The sequence below is a fragment of the Sorex araneus genome, chromosome 3 (assembly GCF_027595985.1).
Source record: "Sorex araneus isolate mSorAra2 chromosome 3, mSorAra2.pri, whole genome shotgun sequence".
In the NCBI taxonomy this organism is placed as follows: domain Eukaryota; kingdom Metazoa; phylum Chordata; class Mammalia; order Eulipotyphla; family Soricidae; genus Sorex; species Sorex araneus.
In genome coordinates this window covers 73,811,946-73,826,980 of record NC_073304.1, presented here as the reverse complement: position 1 = coordinate 73,826,980, position 15,035 = coordinate 73,811,946, and the positions used below count along the sequence as shown (strand labels likewise).

At 60.3% G+C, this 15,035-nt stretch overlaps 1 protein-coding gene across 1 annotated transcript in view; it reads right to left on the bottom strand.

Moving 5' to 3' along the window:
* The window catches only part of ZFHX2 (zinc finger homeobox 2), a 31,141-nt gene that overhangs the window by 7,903 nt on the left and 8,203 nt on the right, over window positions 1-15,035 (bottom strand). The window contains exons 2-6 of the mRNA XM_055133975.1: window positions 3,937-6,056; window positions 3,098-3,615; window positions 2,250-2,487; window positions 812-886; window positions 223-281 (exon numbers count right to left, since the gene is read on the bottom strand). Coding sequence (XP_054989950.1) covers window positions 223-281; window positions 812-886; window positions 2,250-2,487; window positions 3,098-3,615; window positions 3,937-6,007 — 2,961 coding nt within the window. The 5' untranslated portion in view covers window positions 6,008-6,056. The remainder of the gene's footprint in view (window positions 1-222; window positions 282-811; window positions 887-2,249; window positions 2,488-3,097; window positions 3,616-3,936; window positions 6,057-15,035) is intronic.

Sequence of the window (15,035 nt, the reverse complement as noted above, 5' to 3'; positions counted from 1 at the left end):
ACCCCGGGGTGGGGGGTGGGGCACGAGGCTGAGCCTGGGCCCGGGTCCATGGGCTTCTGGCAGGGCTCGGAGCCCAGCAAACCAGGTAGAGCTGCGGCCTGAAGTCTCGGGAATGCTCCGTGACTAGAATTTCCACCCTCAGAGCCTGAGTGGACAAAACAAAACCAGACGCCCCCTCCTCGCCCCAGCCCCCACAGTTGTTCCCGATCCCCCAGTTCTGACCGTGGTCTGGCTGGTGCTGTCTCCCACAGGCCCGCTCTTCTCCTCCGCGTCTTCAGGAGCTGAAGGGGAAGGGAGAGGAGGAAGTTGGTGTGGCTGGCCCGCAGCCATCAGGGGGTTGGGCCTGGGCCCTGAGGTGCAGGGTGGGAGAGAGGCGGCCAAGCACAGCCTGGGCCTCGAGCCTACGTAGGAGGGGAGCGGGCAGGGCTGGCTCAGCAGACTGCTGGCCAGGCTGGGGCCGGAGCGATACTACAGCAGGGAGAGTGTTTGCCTGGCATATGGCTGACCCGGGTTTGATCCCCGGCATCCTGTATGGTTCCCCCCACCTCATGGCCAGGAGTGATTGCTGAGGGCAGAGCCAGGAGTAACCCCTGAGCACTAGTGGGGTGTGACCCAAAAAGAAAAAAAATGCACCTAACATTGCACGGCACCAGCCCCCTCCCCCCAGGTGCCCGTACCCCCTCAGTTTGGCTCCTGCCACTCAGGAATTCTTGATGGGGACATCTGGACTGCCAAAGGTCCCTTTGGCATTTCAGCACAGGCCAGTGCTGAGGGTGGCAGGGCAAGGGTGGAAGACAAATGGGCTACTCACCCGATGGTTCTGTCTTGTTCTGGGTGTCTCTCTCTGGGATGGGGGGCTCTGCCAAGGGAGTGCCGGGAGCCTTCCCTGCGGAGGGGGAGGAGAGACTCAGCTGATGGGGCGGGGGAGGAGAGGAAGCAGAGCAGCTACGATGACTCAACAGGTAGAAAACAAAAAAGCCTCCAAAGACAGACGCAGAGCAGGGACGCGCTCACTGCGACAGAGGCTGCGTACAGACCTGTCACTCGGCACGTGGCTCTGGGGTAAACCTCTCTCCTGGCACGCGTGAGGCCCTGGGGTTCGGTCCCCGGTACCGCAAGAAATAAAAATGATGAGGACAGGGGATGTGGCCTGCGTCTGTGAGGCCTGGGTTCGATCCCCAACACCACAGCAGGGGGGAGGGGGCCGGCGCGCTAGTACAGCAGGAAGGGTGCTCGCCTTACACGCAGCTGACTCGGGTTCGATCCCCCGCATTGCATATGGTCTCCTGAGCACTGCCAGGAGTGATGCCTGAGTGCAGAACCTGAGTCACCCCGGAGTGTCACAGGATGTGACCCCCAAAAAAATAAATAAATAAAAGGCGGTGGGGGGAGGGGGGGGACAAGCCATCTGTAGACAATAGAAACCCCAAGGAGTGGGGACCCCCAGAGGTGAAGAGGAAGGGGGGGCCCCTGGGAAGGCTGAGTGAAGTGGGGTGGGGTGCGGGAGGCTGCAGGCCTGGCCGGGAGAGGAGATTACCACTCAAGGAAGAATTGACAGATGTGTTGGAATTTATTTTCGGTGGCGGCCTAATTAAAGTGTTAAAGTTCCTTAACTCCATTCAGCCCTGCGCTGGGATCGTTAGCTATTGATCTGGGCCCCTCCGGCACTTAGCTGCAGCCTGCGTATTGGCAATTCAATTAGCACCAGTCAATGCTGCCTGTTTCCGGGCCGGCTCCCCTGCCCTCACCCGCGCCCACCGCTGGCCCCTGTGCCAAGCCGGAGTGCCCATGCCCTTCTCTGACTGCCCGGTATGGACGCTGCTCCCTGCACTTCCGGGACCAGCAGTGCCCAGGGGCTGTTTCAGGTCTGCCGGGAGAACCTGGGCTGCAGGAGGGGCCCCCCAAGCTCAGCGCTCCCCCTGAAGACCCCCTGAAAGACAGGAAGAAGCTGCGCGCTCCCCCGAGACTGCGCTCCAGCCCCGCCTCTTCCCGTGCCCAGGGCCAGCGGGCAGGGCGTGGCACTTTCTTCTATACCTCTCTCTTTCCTGACCGGCTCCTGCGGCCAGCCCACGGCCCTTCCCAAGCCTCCTCCCACGACAGCTCTCAGACACCACCCCCCAAATGGCCTTTGAAAGCCTGCGGCATCACCCCTTTCTCCGCTCCATCCCAAGGCAGTGTTCGGGGTGCACCTCCCCGGGCCGCCCCGCCCCCTCCTGCGTCCGCCCCCGGCACTGGCTGCACTGGCTCACCCGCAGTGGGCAGCGGCCCGTGGCTGAAGCTCAGGATGCTGTGCAGGCCCGAGAGCCCGTCCTCGGCCGCCGCGGGGCCGCTCTGGAGCAGCTGCAGCCGCCGCTGGGCCTGGGCGTCGCGGTGCGCGGGCGCGCGCAGGTGGTGCAGGACGGCCAGGCGCGACGGCGCCTCCCAGGCGCACAGCAGGCAGCGGAAGAGCCCGGGCTCGGCCGCCGCCCCCTCCATCTCCTGCAGAAACTGGAAGCGCGCAGGGAGGGGGCTGCTGAGGTCTGAAGGAAGGGGCCGCCTCCTGACGCCCCCGCCACCCCAGCCCACGAGGGGCCGGAGCTAGTAGCACCTGCCCTCCACACCCCTTCCGATGACTGCCTGAGGGGTCCTGCTTTTGCGCCCCATCCCAGACTCCTGAGGATAGGGGGGGTGGAATCTGGATTGTCCTCTTGGACTTCTGGTTATGGGAACCCTCCCTCTGGCCACACACAGAAAAGCGGAATAAAGGACTGGATTCAGTTTGCCCAGAGCGCCCTCGTGTCTGTCTCCCTGGAGTGGGTGACTGCATTCTCTCTGGATCTCCAACACCATCACCAGGGAGGCACCCTCTGCCCCAACCCTGCCCTGCCCTACCCCCCTCACCTTGCACACCTGCCCCACATCTTGCACCCCTCACCTTGAACACCTGCACCCCTTACCTTGTATGTCTGCCCCTCACCTTGTATACCTGCCCCACACCTTACACACCTGCCCCTCGCCTTATACACTGTCCCTCACCTTGTATACCTGCCCCACACCTTGCACACCTGCCCCTCGCCTTGTACCCCTGCACCCCTTGCTTTGTACACCTGCCCCTCACCTTGTACACCTGGCTGTTCTCCTCGTGGGCCGCCCCGCGGGCGTGCAGCTGCATCTTCTCCTTGCTGTTGGACTCAAAGTCACAGATGTTGCAGCGCAGGTGCAGGGGTGGGATGGACCCGTATGGAGCCCCCTCTCCCAGGGGTGCTGGCGTGGGAGTGCCCATGGCCCCGCCCCCCTCCCTGAGGTGGGCTGCCAGCTGGTACTTCTGGGCGTGTTTGTCGGTCTTGAGGTGCAGCTGGAAGTTGGCCTTGAGCTGGGTGCCATAGCAGCAGAGCTTACAGCGGTGGGTGTCCCCGGCCACCTCCTTCCACTCGGCCTCGGGCAGGCTGCGGCCCACGCTGCAGTGGTACAGCAGCAGCTCCAGGCTGTCCGTGCTGAAGGCTTGGCACACCAGGCAGCGGAACACCTTCAGAGTGCTGGCATCCTCAGGGGGTGGCGAGGTGGGCAGGCCGTCGGCCAGGGAGCCCAGGAGCTGGCTTGGAGGCAGGTGGGCGTCCGGGGAGAGGCTGCCGGGGGCTGGGGGACAGAGACCGGGAGTGAGGGCAGGCAGAAATGACAGTAGAGTGTGTGTGGGATCTGCCTTGCGCACTCTCAGGCTGGATCCCTGGCACCCCGTAGGGTTCCCCCAAAGAGACTAGGAGTGATCCCTGAGTGCCGAGCCCGGAGTCAGCCCTGGGCACCGCCAGGTGTGACCCAGAAACCAAAGCAAAACAGATGAGTGAGTGGCCTGAGGAAGGGGACGGTGTGGATCATGGGCAGCAGCCTGGGAGGCGGAGGTAGGGGGAGGGGGACAGCGCAAAGGCACTGGGGTAACCGAGGACCAGGGCACTCGCTTACCCGGCGGCGCTGCAGGGAACTTGCGGGCAGGCCCTCCCAGGTGGTGGTAGCCGTTGAGGAGCAGCTGGGCTTCCAGGGGCTTGTCCGGCCTCAGCCCCGGGCCGGGCAGGGGGGCCTGAGGTGGCCCCAGGGCCTGTGGACCGAAGTACTGGAAGAGATCTGGTGGGGTGGCGGGGGCTGTCCCTGCTGGGGGCGGGGGCCCGGGCCCCACCAGCCCTGGCGGCAGCCCGAGAGGCAGCCCCTGGTGCAGCAGGAGCACGTTCTGCATGTGCTTCTCGGAGGTCATGTGGATGCGCAGGTTGCGGGAGATGTTGGTCTCGTAGCTGCACACCTTGCACTGCCACGAAGACTTGGCCTTGGGCTCCTTGTCGGCTGCGGCAGCAGCGGCGGCAGGCGGCAGGGCGGCCTCCGGGGGGCTGCCCTGGCCGCCGGGGCCGGCCGGGTAGCCCTGCAGGTTGGCCAGGTGCTTGTCAGACTGCATGTGGATGCTGAGGTTGCCCTTGGTGGTGGTGGAGTAGTTGCACACGTCGCAGCGGTAGGGCTTGTAGCCGCAGTTGTAGCTCTCGCCGCGGGCCAGGCGGGGGTGGGCGCCCCCCGCGCTGCAGTAGCTGCAGTGGCTGTTGCTCTCAGGGTGCTTCTCCCGCATGTGCACGTCCAGCGTCTGCTGGTACTTGTAGTGCCAGTTGCACTTGGGACACTTGAGGGTCTTGCAGGAGTTGCGGGAGTGCAGCAGGGACATGTGGCTGGACAGGCTGAGGCCCTGGAAGGTCGCCGGGGCCGGGGCGTAGTCGTCGGCGAGGCTGCGGTAGGACGGGGGTGGGTCGCCAGGCTCTTCGGGGGAGCCCACGGCGGCAGCGGGGAGGGCGGCCCCCTCCTTGGAGGCGGGTGAGCTTTGGTTGAGTGGGGGGCACAGCCCTCCCTCCTCGTCGTGCCCCTCGGGAAACCAATCTGGCCCTGCCTCGCCCGTTGCCGTTGGTGATTCTTTGGCTTGGGGGGGGCTGGGGCCCCAGGGGGCTGGGGCTGGGGAGCGGGGGCTGAGGGCCAGGACTTCTTCCCCGGGGTGGCTGGGGGCCTCGGGGGCACCGTCCTGGCTCTGGGCTACATTCACCTCCCCGGGGGGCTCTGCTGCATCTCCGCCGCTGCCCTCGAGGGGGGCCTCTAAAGCGGGCTGAGCAGGCCGTTTTGGTTCCAGGAAGCTGAGGAGGGCCCTGCAGCCCTCGCCCCCGCCCTGCAGCACGGCCGGGTGGCCCCGCAGGGCCTGGTGCTGAGCCGGACTCAGCCGCACCCCGTGAGACTGGGTGTGACCCACGAAGGCCCGGGGCCCGCTGAACCCCAGGCGGCACAGGAGGCAGAGCCAGAAGAGCGCGCGGGGGTCCCCCTCCATGCAGCCTGTGGGGCCGTCTTTGGGATCTCCGGGTGGGTCGGGAGCCAGCTGGTAGCTCCAGAAGGCTCCGTCCCTCCCCTCACAGGCGGCCGGAGATGGCGCTGAGGTATCGTGGGACAGAATTTGGTCAGAAGAGCTAAAGCCTTGCATTGGGTCAAAGCCATGTTGAATATGAAGGGCAGTGAGGTGTGTGGGGGGCGGGTGGGCAAGAAGAGGGGGGCCGGGCTCTTCCTCGCTGCCCACCTCCCCCCGGGGAAAGCCCTTTGGTAACAGGAGTTGGTGGCTGCCCGGCGGGGGTGGCTGGGCCACCAGGCAGGCCTCGCCGGTGGCGGTGAAGACTAAGTGGTTGCTCAGGGGCAGGGGGGCGAGGCCTGCGTCCCCCTCCTCCTGCGGCCTGTCCTCGTGTGCCCCCAGCTCCTTTGGTGGGAAGCCACCACCACCCGCCTCTTCTTGGGGCTCCCCAATCTCCTTTGGTGGGACGAGGCCACAGCCCGACTCCAGGGGCCGTGCCCCCGGCTCTGAGGGTCTCATGCTCTCTGGAGCGGTGGTGGTGGCGGCGGCGGGATCATCTTTGGTGATAGGGTCAGGGGGGGAGCTGGGGGAGGAGGTGTCCGGAGGCGGAGTCGGGGCATTGTGCCCAGGGGAGGGGGCGGTGCTGGCGGCGGAGGATGAGTTAAGGGTGGCCATGGCAGACGGAGGAGAGCTGGGGGTTCATTTCAGCGTGACAGCCAGGACCCTGCAGGGGGGACATGGAGAGAGTGGCTGTGAGGAACAGGGAGATGAGGCCAGGGGCCCGGACCCAGCTCCACTCGCAGATACACATTTGCCGGCGCCAAGTTGCCAATACCCTACTGTGCCACAGGGGTCAAACCAAGCACCTCCCCGGCCAGCACTGTTTCCTCAGGAATTTGGTCCTCCCCATCTTCCCTCTCAAAGTGCTACCAGGGGGCTGGAGCAATAGCACAGCGGGTAGGGCCTTTGCCTTGCACGTGACCTACCCGGGTTCAACTCCCAGAAACCATCCCATATGGTTTCTTGAGCACTGAAACCATCCCATAACCATCCCAGAAACCATCCCATATGGTTTCTTGAGCACTGCCAGGAGTGATTCCTGAGTGCAAAGCCAGGAGTAACCCCTGAGCATCACCGGGTGTGACTCCCCCCAAAAAATGTGCCAGACCTGAAGAGAGTACAGTGGGGAGGGCACTTGCCTTTCTCAAGGCTGACTGGGGTTCCACACCCCCCGCATCCTGTATAATCCTCTGAGCCCCACCAGGAGTGCAATTTCTGAGTGCAGAGACAGGAGTAAGCCCTGAGCACTGCCAGGTGTGACCCAAGACAAAACAACAAAAATGTGGTACTTGCCCAGTTGTTCAAGGTCGAACCTTAGACCACAGCACGACCACCCAGTGCTCAAAGGAGCCAGGGCCTGCCTCCATCTTCCTTTCAGCTTGCCCTGGCCTGGCCCTCAGGCCATTAGTGTCTCACTTCTGAAAGGGTCCAGGAGTCCCTGGGCTTCCCCTTCCACACTGCTGAAGCCCAAAAGCCAGAACAGTCTTTCCTGGGTCACAGTAACCCACAAGTATGCAGGTGGGAAGATAGTACAGTGGGTAGAGCACTTGCCTTGCGCTTCGATTCCTGGAACCCCATATGGTTCCCTGAGGCCACCAGGAGTGACCCCTGAGCTCAAAGTCAGGAATAAGCCCTGAGCACTGCTGAGTGTGGCCCCCCAAAACCAAAATCAACAAAGAGGAAGGAAGGAAGGAAGGAAGGCAGGAAGGAAGGAAGGAAGGAAGGAAAGAAGGAAGAAGAAAGTCACCTAGCTTCTAGTTCATGGTCCCCTGAGCACAGGCTCAGGAATAAGCCCTAAGCACAGCCGGGTGTGGCCCCAAGCCCCCCAAATAAAAAAGTTGTACTACATTCTGCTTGGGCTCGAGCGATAACACAGCGGGTAGGGCGTTTCCCTTGCACACTGCCGACCTGGGTTCAATTCCTCGGCCCCTCTCAGAGAGCCCGGCGAGCTACGAGAGTATCTCGCCTGCAAGGCAGAGCCTGGCAAGCTACCCGTGGCTTATTCGATATGCCAAAAACAGTAACAACAAGTCTCACAATGAGAGACGTTGCTGGTGCCTGCTCGAGCAAATCAATGAGCAACAGGATGATAGTGACAGTGACAGTGACTACATTCTGCTTAAAACTCATCAATGAGGGGCTGGAGTGATAGAGTACAGTGGGTAGGGCGTTTGCCTTGCATGCGCCCAACCCAGGTTCGAATCCCAGCATCCCATATGGGCCCCTGAGCACCGTCAGGGGTAATTCCTGAGTGCAGAGCCAGGAGTAACCCCTGTGCATCGCTGGGTGTGACCCAAAAAGCAAAAAAAAAAAAAAAAAAAAAAACACCTCATCAATGATTGGGCAGGAGCAATAGTACAGCGGGGAGGGTGTTCACCTTGCACATGGCTGACCCAGGTTCAATTCCTGGCATCCCATATGGTTCCCAGAGCACCACCAGGAGTAACCCTTGAGCATCACCAGGTGTGACCCAAAAAGGAAAAAAAAATTCAATGATTTCTCACTGCACAGTAATTAAAATCCAAAGTCTTCATAAAGGGCTGGTCCGCTCTGCTGCTGGGCTCACCTCCTCTCTCTGCCCAGCGGGCTGACCGCTCCCACCGCCTCTCCCCCTCCACACTGCGCTCACTCCCACCTGGCCACCTGCCCATGCTGCCTTCTCTCCCGGCTATTCCTTCCCTCGCTACAGAAGTCAAAATGGCCTCAAGCTTCCTTTCCCCAGAGATATTTCTCCATTATTTGTCCCTTCCAGAAGGTGAGTTCCACCACTGCCCAAACTCCACCCTATTTCTTGCTCTAGAGATACAGCTGAGAAAGACACCTCCTCAGGAGTAACGCCTGGCAGCTGAGCGAATGAATGCCGGGGGAAAGTCTGAGGTTCCCCGAGAGTGAAGACAAATTAGTTTCCCTAAGTCCAGGTCCTCCAATCGGAGATAAACCTACAGAACTTCATTGGCCTGTGGGGCCCCTGAAGTCCTCTGAGCCCCAGAGGCAACTCTGGTCACACCCCGCCTCAGAAAGACAATAGCTCGCATGTGACTAGCTGCCTTCTCCCCACAGAGATTAAAAAAATAATAACAGCAATAATATCCTGGCTCAATGCTAAGTGCTTCGTAGCAACTATCTCATTTATTCTCACAACCCTCTTATTTTACTCAGGAGGCAGCCAGGAAACAGGATGAATGAGCTGCTGAGAGTCACACAAGGCGGTAAAACTAGGAAAGGTACTGGGGCGTGGGAGTGGGAGTGGGGAACCCTCGGAGCTGTACCCCAAAGCTGTGCGACCTGGATGGTCTCCTCCAGACTTGCCCTCAGTCAAGCAAAATGCGCCTCCAGAGCCAAGAAATCGGGATTCTGGGGTCCCTTGGAGCTGACCAGAAGCAACAAATCTTCAAGGCTGCGCCCAACCTTTTTTTTTGTTCTTCCTGCTTTTGGGGTCACACCTGGCGATGCTCAGGGGTTACTTCTGGCTCTGCACTCAGGAATTACTCCTGGTGGTGCTCGGGAGACCCTATGGGATGCCCGGGATCAAACCTGGGTCGGCCGCATGCAAGGCAAATGCCCTCCCCGCTGTACTTTCGCTGCGGCCCTGTGCCCAACCTTTTGATGTGGCTCTTCCCCTCAGACTCACCAGAATTCCCAGAGCTCCCCGTGCCACACCCTCCCCCGGCCCCTGTGCCCCGTCCTCTTCCGTTCTTAGCAGCAGCAGGTCATTGAGGCGAGTCCTCAGGGAAGGCACGCGGTGGACGTCCTCACCTGTCTCGGGCCAGCTCCTAGATTTGGAGTGGGCCCTAGATCTGGCCCCGGTTCCCATTTCCCTTGTTCCTGGCGGGGGGGGGGGGGCGGGGGGGGCACTAGCCAGGCGTGAAGTTGGAGTCATTAAAGGAGCTTGGTGTGGGGCTAGGCTGGTATGATAATGAAAATGCAAATTAGCACCTGGCCCACAGGGTGGGGTGGGGGGGCAAAGGGAAGTCAAGGAAACCAGTGGAGAGGAGTCTCCAATGATGCGGGTGGGGGGGAAAGACTTGGGGGGCTAGGGAGGCTAGCCGGTGGAGTCAGACAGACCATAGTCACCCCCACCATGAGTGCCCCCAGGGGCCCCTCCAGTGCCCCCTGAGAGCTGCCCCAGGCAGGGCTCTCTGCCAGCAGGCCCACGCTCAGACCCCAAGGAGGCCAGAAAGGCTGGTGCCTTGCTCCGAGAGGCTCCCGGAAGTGGCAGTGAGGGGTGGGTGGGGTGGGGGGAGACACAGCAGGTTGCTGGCAGGGAACCAAGCCAAGGCGCTTCACCCTGGGGCCAGCGGTGGGCACGCCCCAGAGTGTGGGCCCAGGGCAGGTCTGCAGCTGCTTAAAATTGCAAATCTCCCCACCTCCCAACCTGCCCCTCCCCTCCTCCTCCTCCTCCTCCTCCTCCTCCTCCTCCTCCTCCTCCTCAGGAAGGAATTTCAATTGCAAATTTATCTCTGCTCAGGGCCTCCCCCCGCCCCGCCCCCTCACGCTGCCACGGCAGTCCTGCCTCCTTTCTTCTCCGCGCCTCTCCCATCACCCCACTATTTATTACCAACCTTTAACGGCAGCAATGATTCCGCCTCCCCCCCCACCCCGCCCCGTTCCCGTCCTTCCATCTCCCTCCCTCCTCAGTCTTCGCTTCCTCCTTCCCTCTCGGAGTTCTTTCGCCCTTCCTACCTTGAACTCCCGTTTTTTCACCCCTCCTGGAAGCAGAAGAAACGAATGACGGGCCTGAACGTGGCCCTCCCAGCCCTGCCAGCCCCCAGCGCCCTCAGACCCCCGTCACGACTCCCCTGGGCCTGGCCTTCCCGGAGGGCAGCTCCTAGGAAGGCCCCCCACCCCCACCCCCACACACACACACCTCACCAGGCCCTGGCATTCCTGCTGGCCAGGAGGGAAAAGGGTCGTTCGGGTGGGGGCAGGTTTGTCTCTAGGAAAGACACAGTTCGGGGTGAGGGCAGGGGCCCCCCAGGAGCGGGCCGTGGCGGCCGTGTGATTAGAGCGGAGATTGATGTGGAGGCGCGCCACAGACGGCGGAGAGAGTCAATAAAACGAGAGGATCGCATTAGAGGCGACAGGGAGAGCTTTAAATTACACGGCGGCTGCCACGGAGGGGGAGGGGAGGGGGGTGGGGAGACCCGAGGGTGTCGCCCTCCCCTGAGAGGACCCCAGGGCTCCAGAATGGGCCTCGGTTTCCGCAGCTGCCCCTTCCCCCCCTCCCCGCTGCACGGCGGGGAGGCGAGGGGCTGTAGGGGTCTGTCCTGGGTGGTGGCCTCCTCCCAGACCCGGATGGTTCTCAGATTACCGCTCAGAGTGAGCAGGGAAAGTGCAGCAGTGGGGGCCGGGGAGAGAGGGAGCTGGTCTTGCATGCGGCCAATCTGGGGTTGATCCCCGGTATCCCGTAGGGTCCACACCCACATTCCCCCCCCAACCCCCAGCCCACCAGGAGTTCTCTCTGAGCACAGAACCAGGAGTGAGTTCTGAACACCGCTGGGTCTGCTGCAAAAAACAATGAAGCAAAGTAAAGCAAAGTGAAGTGAAGAGAAGAGGACTAAAGAACAGAAAAGAAAGAGTTGAGGTTCCACTCCCAAAGCTCAATACCCGCAAACCTAACCGGACAACTGCACGCTTGCTCTGGAGGGGGCAGAAAGGCGCCCCAGGCCCTGGGCACCGAGTAGAGTCCCGAGAGCCAGCAGTGGGAGCCAGCTGCCCTGAGGGAGGGAGGCAGAGAGGCGCCAGGGAAGCTGCAGAGTGCTGAAATGGCTGCAGGGGAGCCTCAGCACGGTCAACCTAGGTTCTATCCCTGGCATCCTCTACGGTCCCCTCTATGAGCCCTGCCAGGAGTGACCCCTGAGGGCAGAGCGCTGCCCTGCGTACTGCCGGGTGTGACCAACAAGAAGGAAAGAAAAGACTACAAGAGCCAGGGAGGCAGGGAGCACAGAGCCAGACTCAGGACCGGGGAGCACCGGAGCCCAAGAGAAGACTGAGGAAGGAGACGCTGGTGAGCACGAGGACAGGGCTGGGGAGGGGCACCCCAGAGGTAGCATCCCCTCGCGCCTTCTGTGAATATGGGAGCAGAGGAGAACGACTACGGTTCCCTAGCGGCTGAGGAGGGAACAGCACCACAGAATGGCAGCCTGAGGGGCAGATGGGCACCGCCAGGCTCCGCTCCCTAAGGCAACAAAAAGCAGAGTCCTCTTATGCCCCCACCCACCCCCTCGCTCTCTAAGCATCCCCCTCCCTCCCAGCAAAGACTTTCCCCAGCAAAGGCACCAACACATTTGCTTAAAATTTGCGTACAATTAATTCCACATTCAGAGCCTTCCAAGCCTTTTTGTCTTTTGATTTCCCAATTGTTCCATCCTCTTTCCCCCGCACCCAGACCGGGCTCAGAAAGGAAAGAGCTTCTCTCTTTCCTTTCTGAACTTCCTGCCCAAGGCACTGCTCTCTCCCACACTCACTGCTCTGATGCCTCCCCCTTGGTCTCAACCTGTTGCTCTGTCAACTCTGAAAGCAAAATTACCTCCCGAAATAAACTCTTCCTAAAAAAGCTTTAGTTTTGTTTTGTTTTTTTTTTTTTTAAAAACAGGTCTCATTCCCCTGACCCTGAAAGAGCCTCCAATCATTGGGAAAGATGAGTAAGGAGAGGCTGCTAAATCTCAGGGCTGGGACGAATGGAGATGTTATTGGTGCTCGCTTGAGCAAATCGATGAACAATGGGATGACAGTGATACAGTGACAGTGATACAGGGCCACACCCAATGGTGCAGGGGCCAGAGACAGGGATCAAACTCAGGGCCTCTGGCACACTAGGCAGGAGCACTGAGCTTCCCATCAGGACCCTGTGAGCCTGGAAGGGTGACTTCGATTTCCTTATTCGGGGAACTGGGAATATGAGCCCTTCCTCGCCCAGAAGTTGAGGACCAGAGCAGGTAGTGTGCAGAGTGCATGGGGACATCCAGCAAAGTTCATTCTTAGTTTGGGTGGTTTTTGTGGTGTTGTTTGGGGGCCGCACCCAGTGATGCTCAGGGTTTACTCCTGGCTCTGTTTTAAGGGATCACTCCCGGTAGGCTCGGGGATCATATGGAGTGCCTGGGATCACACCTGGGTCAGCTGCACCCTCCCGGCTGTACTATCACTCCGGCTTGTTTTTTGTTGGGGCTGGCACTCCTGGCTGTGCCGGGGACTACTCCTGGCTCTGTGCTCAGTGCTAGGGATTGAACCTGGGCTCCTGCATGCATGCAAGTGTCAACCACTGAGTCACTCCCCTGGCCCCCTGGCCCTCGTGACTCAGACAGACCCCCTCTCTTCTGCCCTCTGTGGGCTCAGGGCCTGTTCTGGAATATTCTATCCAGCAGTAGGCTCACTCCCCACTGGCCCCTCTTGTCTGCTGGGCTGAGAGGCAACCCACTGTCCCAGAGCAGGCCTTGGGGGTCCTGCCCAAGCTCACACTGGATCTGGGTAGGGAAGCAGCTTAGTAGCTGGATTGAAACGCTCCATTGTTGGGGATTGAACCCAGGCTGCGACACACAAGCTGTCCTTTGAGTTATCTCTCTGCCTCCCTCCAATCCACTGTTAAACATTTGTTGGGGGGGGGGATATGAGAGATTTGAAAAACAGGGGGTCAAAGGTCTGGCCCTACACTCAGCCAATCCAAATTCAATCTTCAACGCTGCATAATATGGTCCCCTGAGCACTACCCGGAGCGACACTGGAGCAGGGCCACGGGTGGGTCCCAAGCATGAAGGTATGTAGTCCCACCCCACCCCAATTTTGCGATTCAGGGCTTGCCTCACACATGTGCTCTATTGCTGGACCCTGACCCCATCTCAAGTCCCATCTTCTTTTTATTTTTTAGACCTCCTATGCAGTGCTCAAGAGGCCTGAGGGCCACTCCCAGGGCCCAGAGGAGCCACTCTGGCCAGGGGAGTCACAGGTCACACCAGAGCCACCCCCAGCCCTGCTGGAGGTCAGTGCATCCAGTACCATCTCCCAGCCCACCCTCCATTTCAATTCTTCATCTCCTAGACCTGCGTCCCCGCCCACCCCCACACGCATTTGGGGAGTGCCTATTTTTGTCCAGAGAAATACTATGAATCCCTATAAACACTATTACAACAAATATAACATCTTTCAGGGCCGGAGTGGTAATACAGCGGGTAGGGCACTTGCCCTGCATGCGGTTAGTTGGGGTTCCACCCCCGGAATTCCTATGGTCCCTCAAAGCACTTCCAGGAGTGATCCCTGAAAGCAGAGCCAGGAGTAACCCCTGAGCATCACCGGTGTGGCCCCCACCTCAACCCCCCCCCCCAAATACAACATCTTTAAATGTTACCAGGTGTGCAGAAGGCAGGGAGAGATGGAGGGAGAAAAATAGAAAAAAAAATGTTTAAAAAGAAAGAAAATAGAATAATAGAGAATAAGGAAAGAGATGTGGCTGGGGAGGTCATGGTGCAATAGTGCTCAGACTGGTGGGTGTGAGGACCTGGGTGTGACCCCCAGCACGGAGAGACAGAGACCCAAGGCACGGAGTGGAGAAAGGGACCGAGAGAAGGGGAAGGGGGATGCCAGCCCTCCGGTCTGCGCGTGCACAGAGGAACCTCATCAGGCCTTCGACTCCGTGCATCCATGGCACCAGACCATGGCCTGCGTCAGTGTGGGGAAGGGGTGAGACGCCGCCGGCAGGCATACAGGGAGAGGGGAGGGGGGAGAACAGAGGCTGACAGGAAGACGGGCTGTGACAGCAGGGAGGCAGGCACTCTGGCCACCCCACAGAGCAGAGTTCCATGCACGTCTGTGTGGTTTGGCTGCCACGTGCCACGGGGGCAATCCGGAGAAGAGTGGGAGCCCCCTTGGTCCCCGACTCGAGGCCAGCAGCGTGGGGCTGCGGGGACTCGGGCGCAGATCCCCACAGAGCCGGCCCAGATGCCTCTTCTGTAAGAGGCACAGAGACTAGGGCCCTGCGACTCAGACTCAGGATCCCCCCAATTCTGAAGACCACTGGTGGCCCTGAGCTCGGCAGGCATCACTCCCAGCCACTCCACAATTACGTGGGAGAAAGGACATATTTAAATCAAGCCTTCTGGTTCTTTGAGTAAAAAACCCAATTGATGGAGGCCAGAGTGACAGTGGAGCGGGTAGGGCACTCGCTTTGCACACAGACAACCAAATTTGATCCCTGGCACCCCATAGGGTCCCCCCCACCCCGCCCCCATCCCCACCCCCAGCCTGCCAGAAGTGATCTCTGAGCACAGAGCCAGAGATAAAGCCTGAGCCTAGCTGGGTGTGGCCCCAAAACAGAAACAAAAAAAAGAATGACAAATCTCAATGACATCATAGAAATATAACCGATCATAATAAAACCAACCCCACAAAGTGGTTTGTTTCCCTGCACCAGGCTAAGCCCCCAGAAAGCAGCACGTCACTAATCCTGCACCAAGCTAATGAAATGGTCCAGCCATTCTGCCCTATTTTACAAATGGGGAGGGTGGACTCAGACAGGTAAGTTGAGCGTCTCACACTTGGAAAGGAGTGCTGAGGTTGGGCCCAGGTAGCCTGACTGCAACGCCTCTGCCCTTGGTTTTCATTTATGTTTTGGAACTCTGGCTAGAATGCTTATTCTAGCATTCTGGGGGGG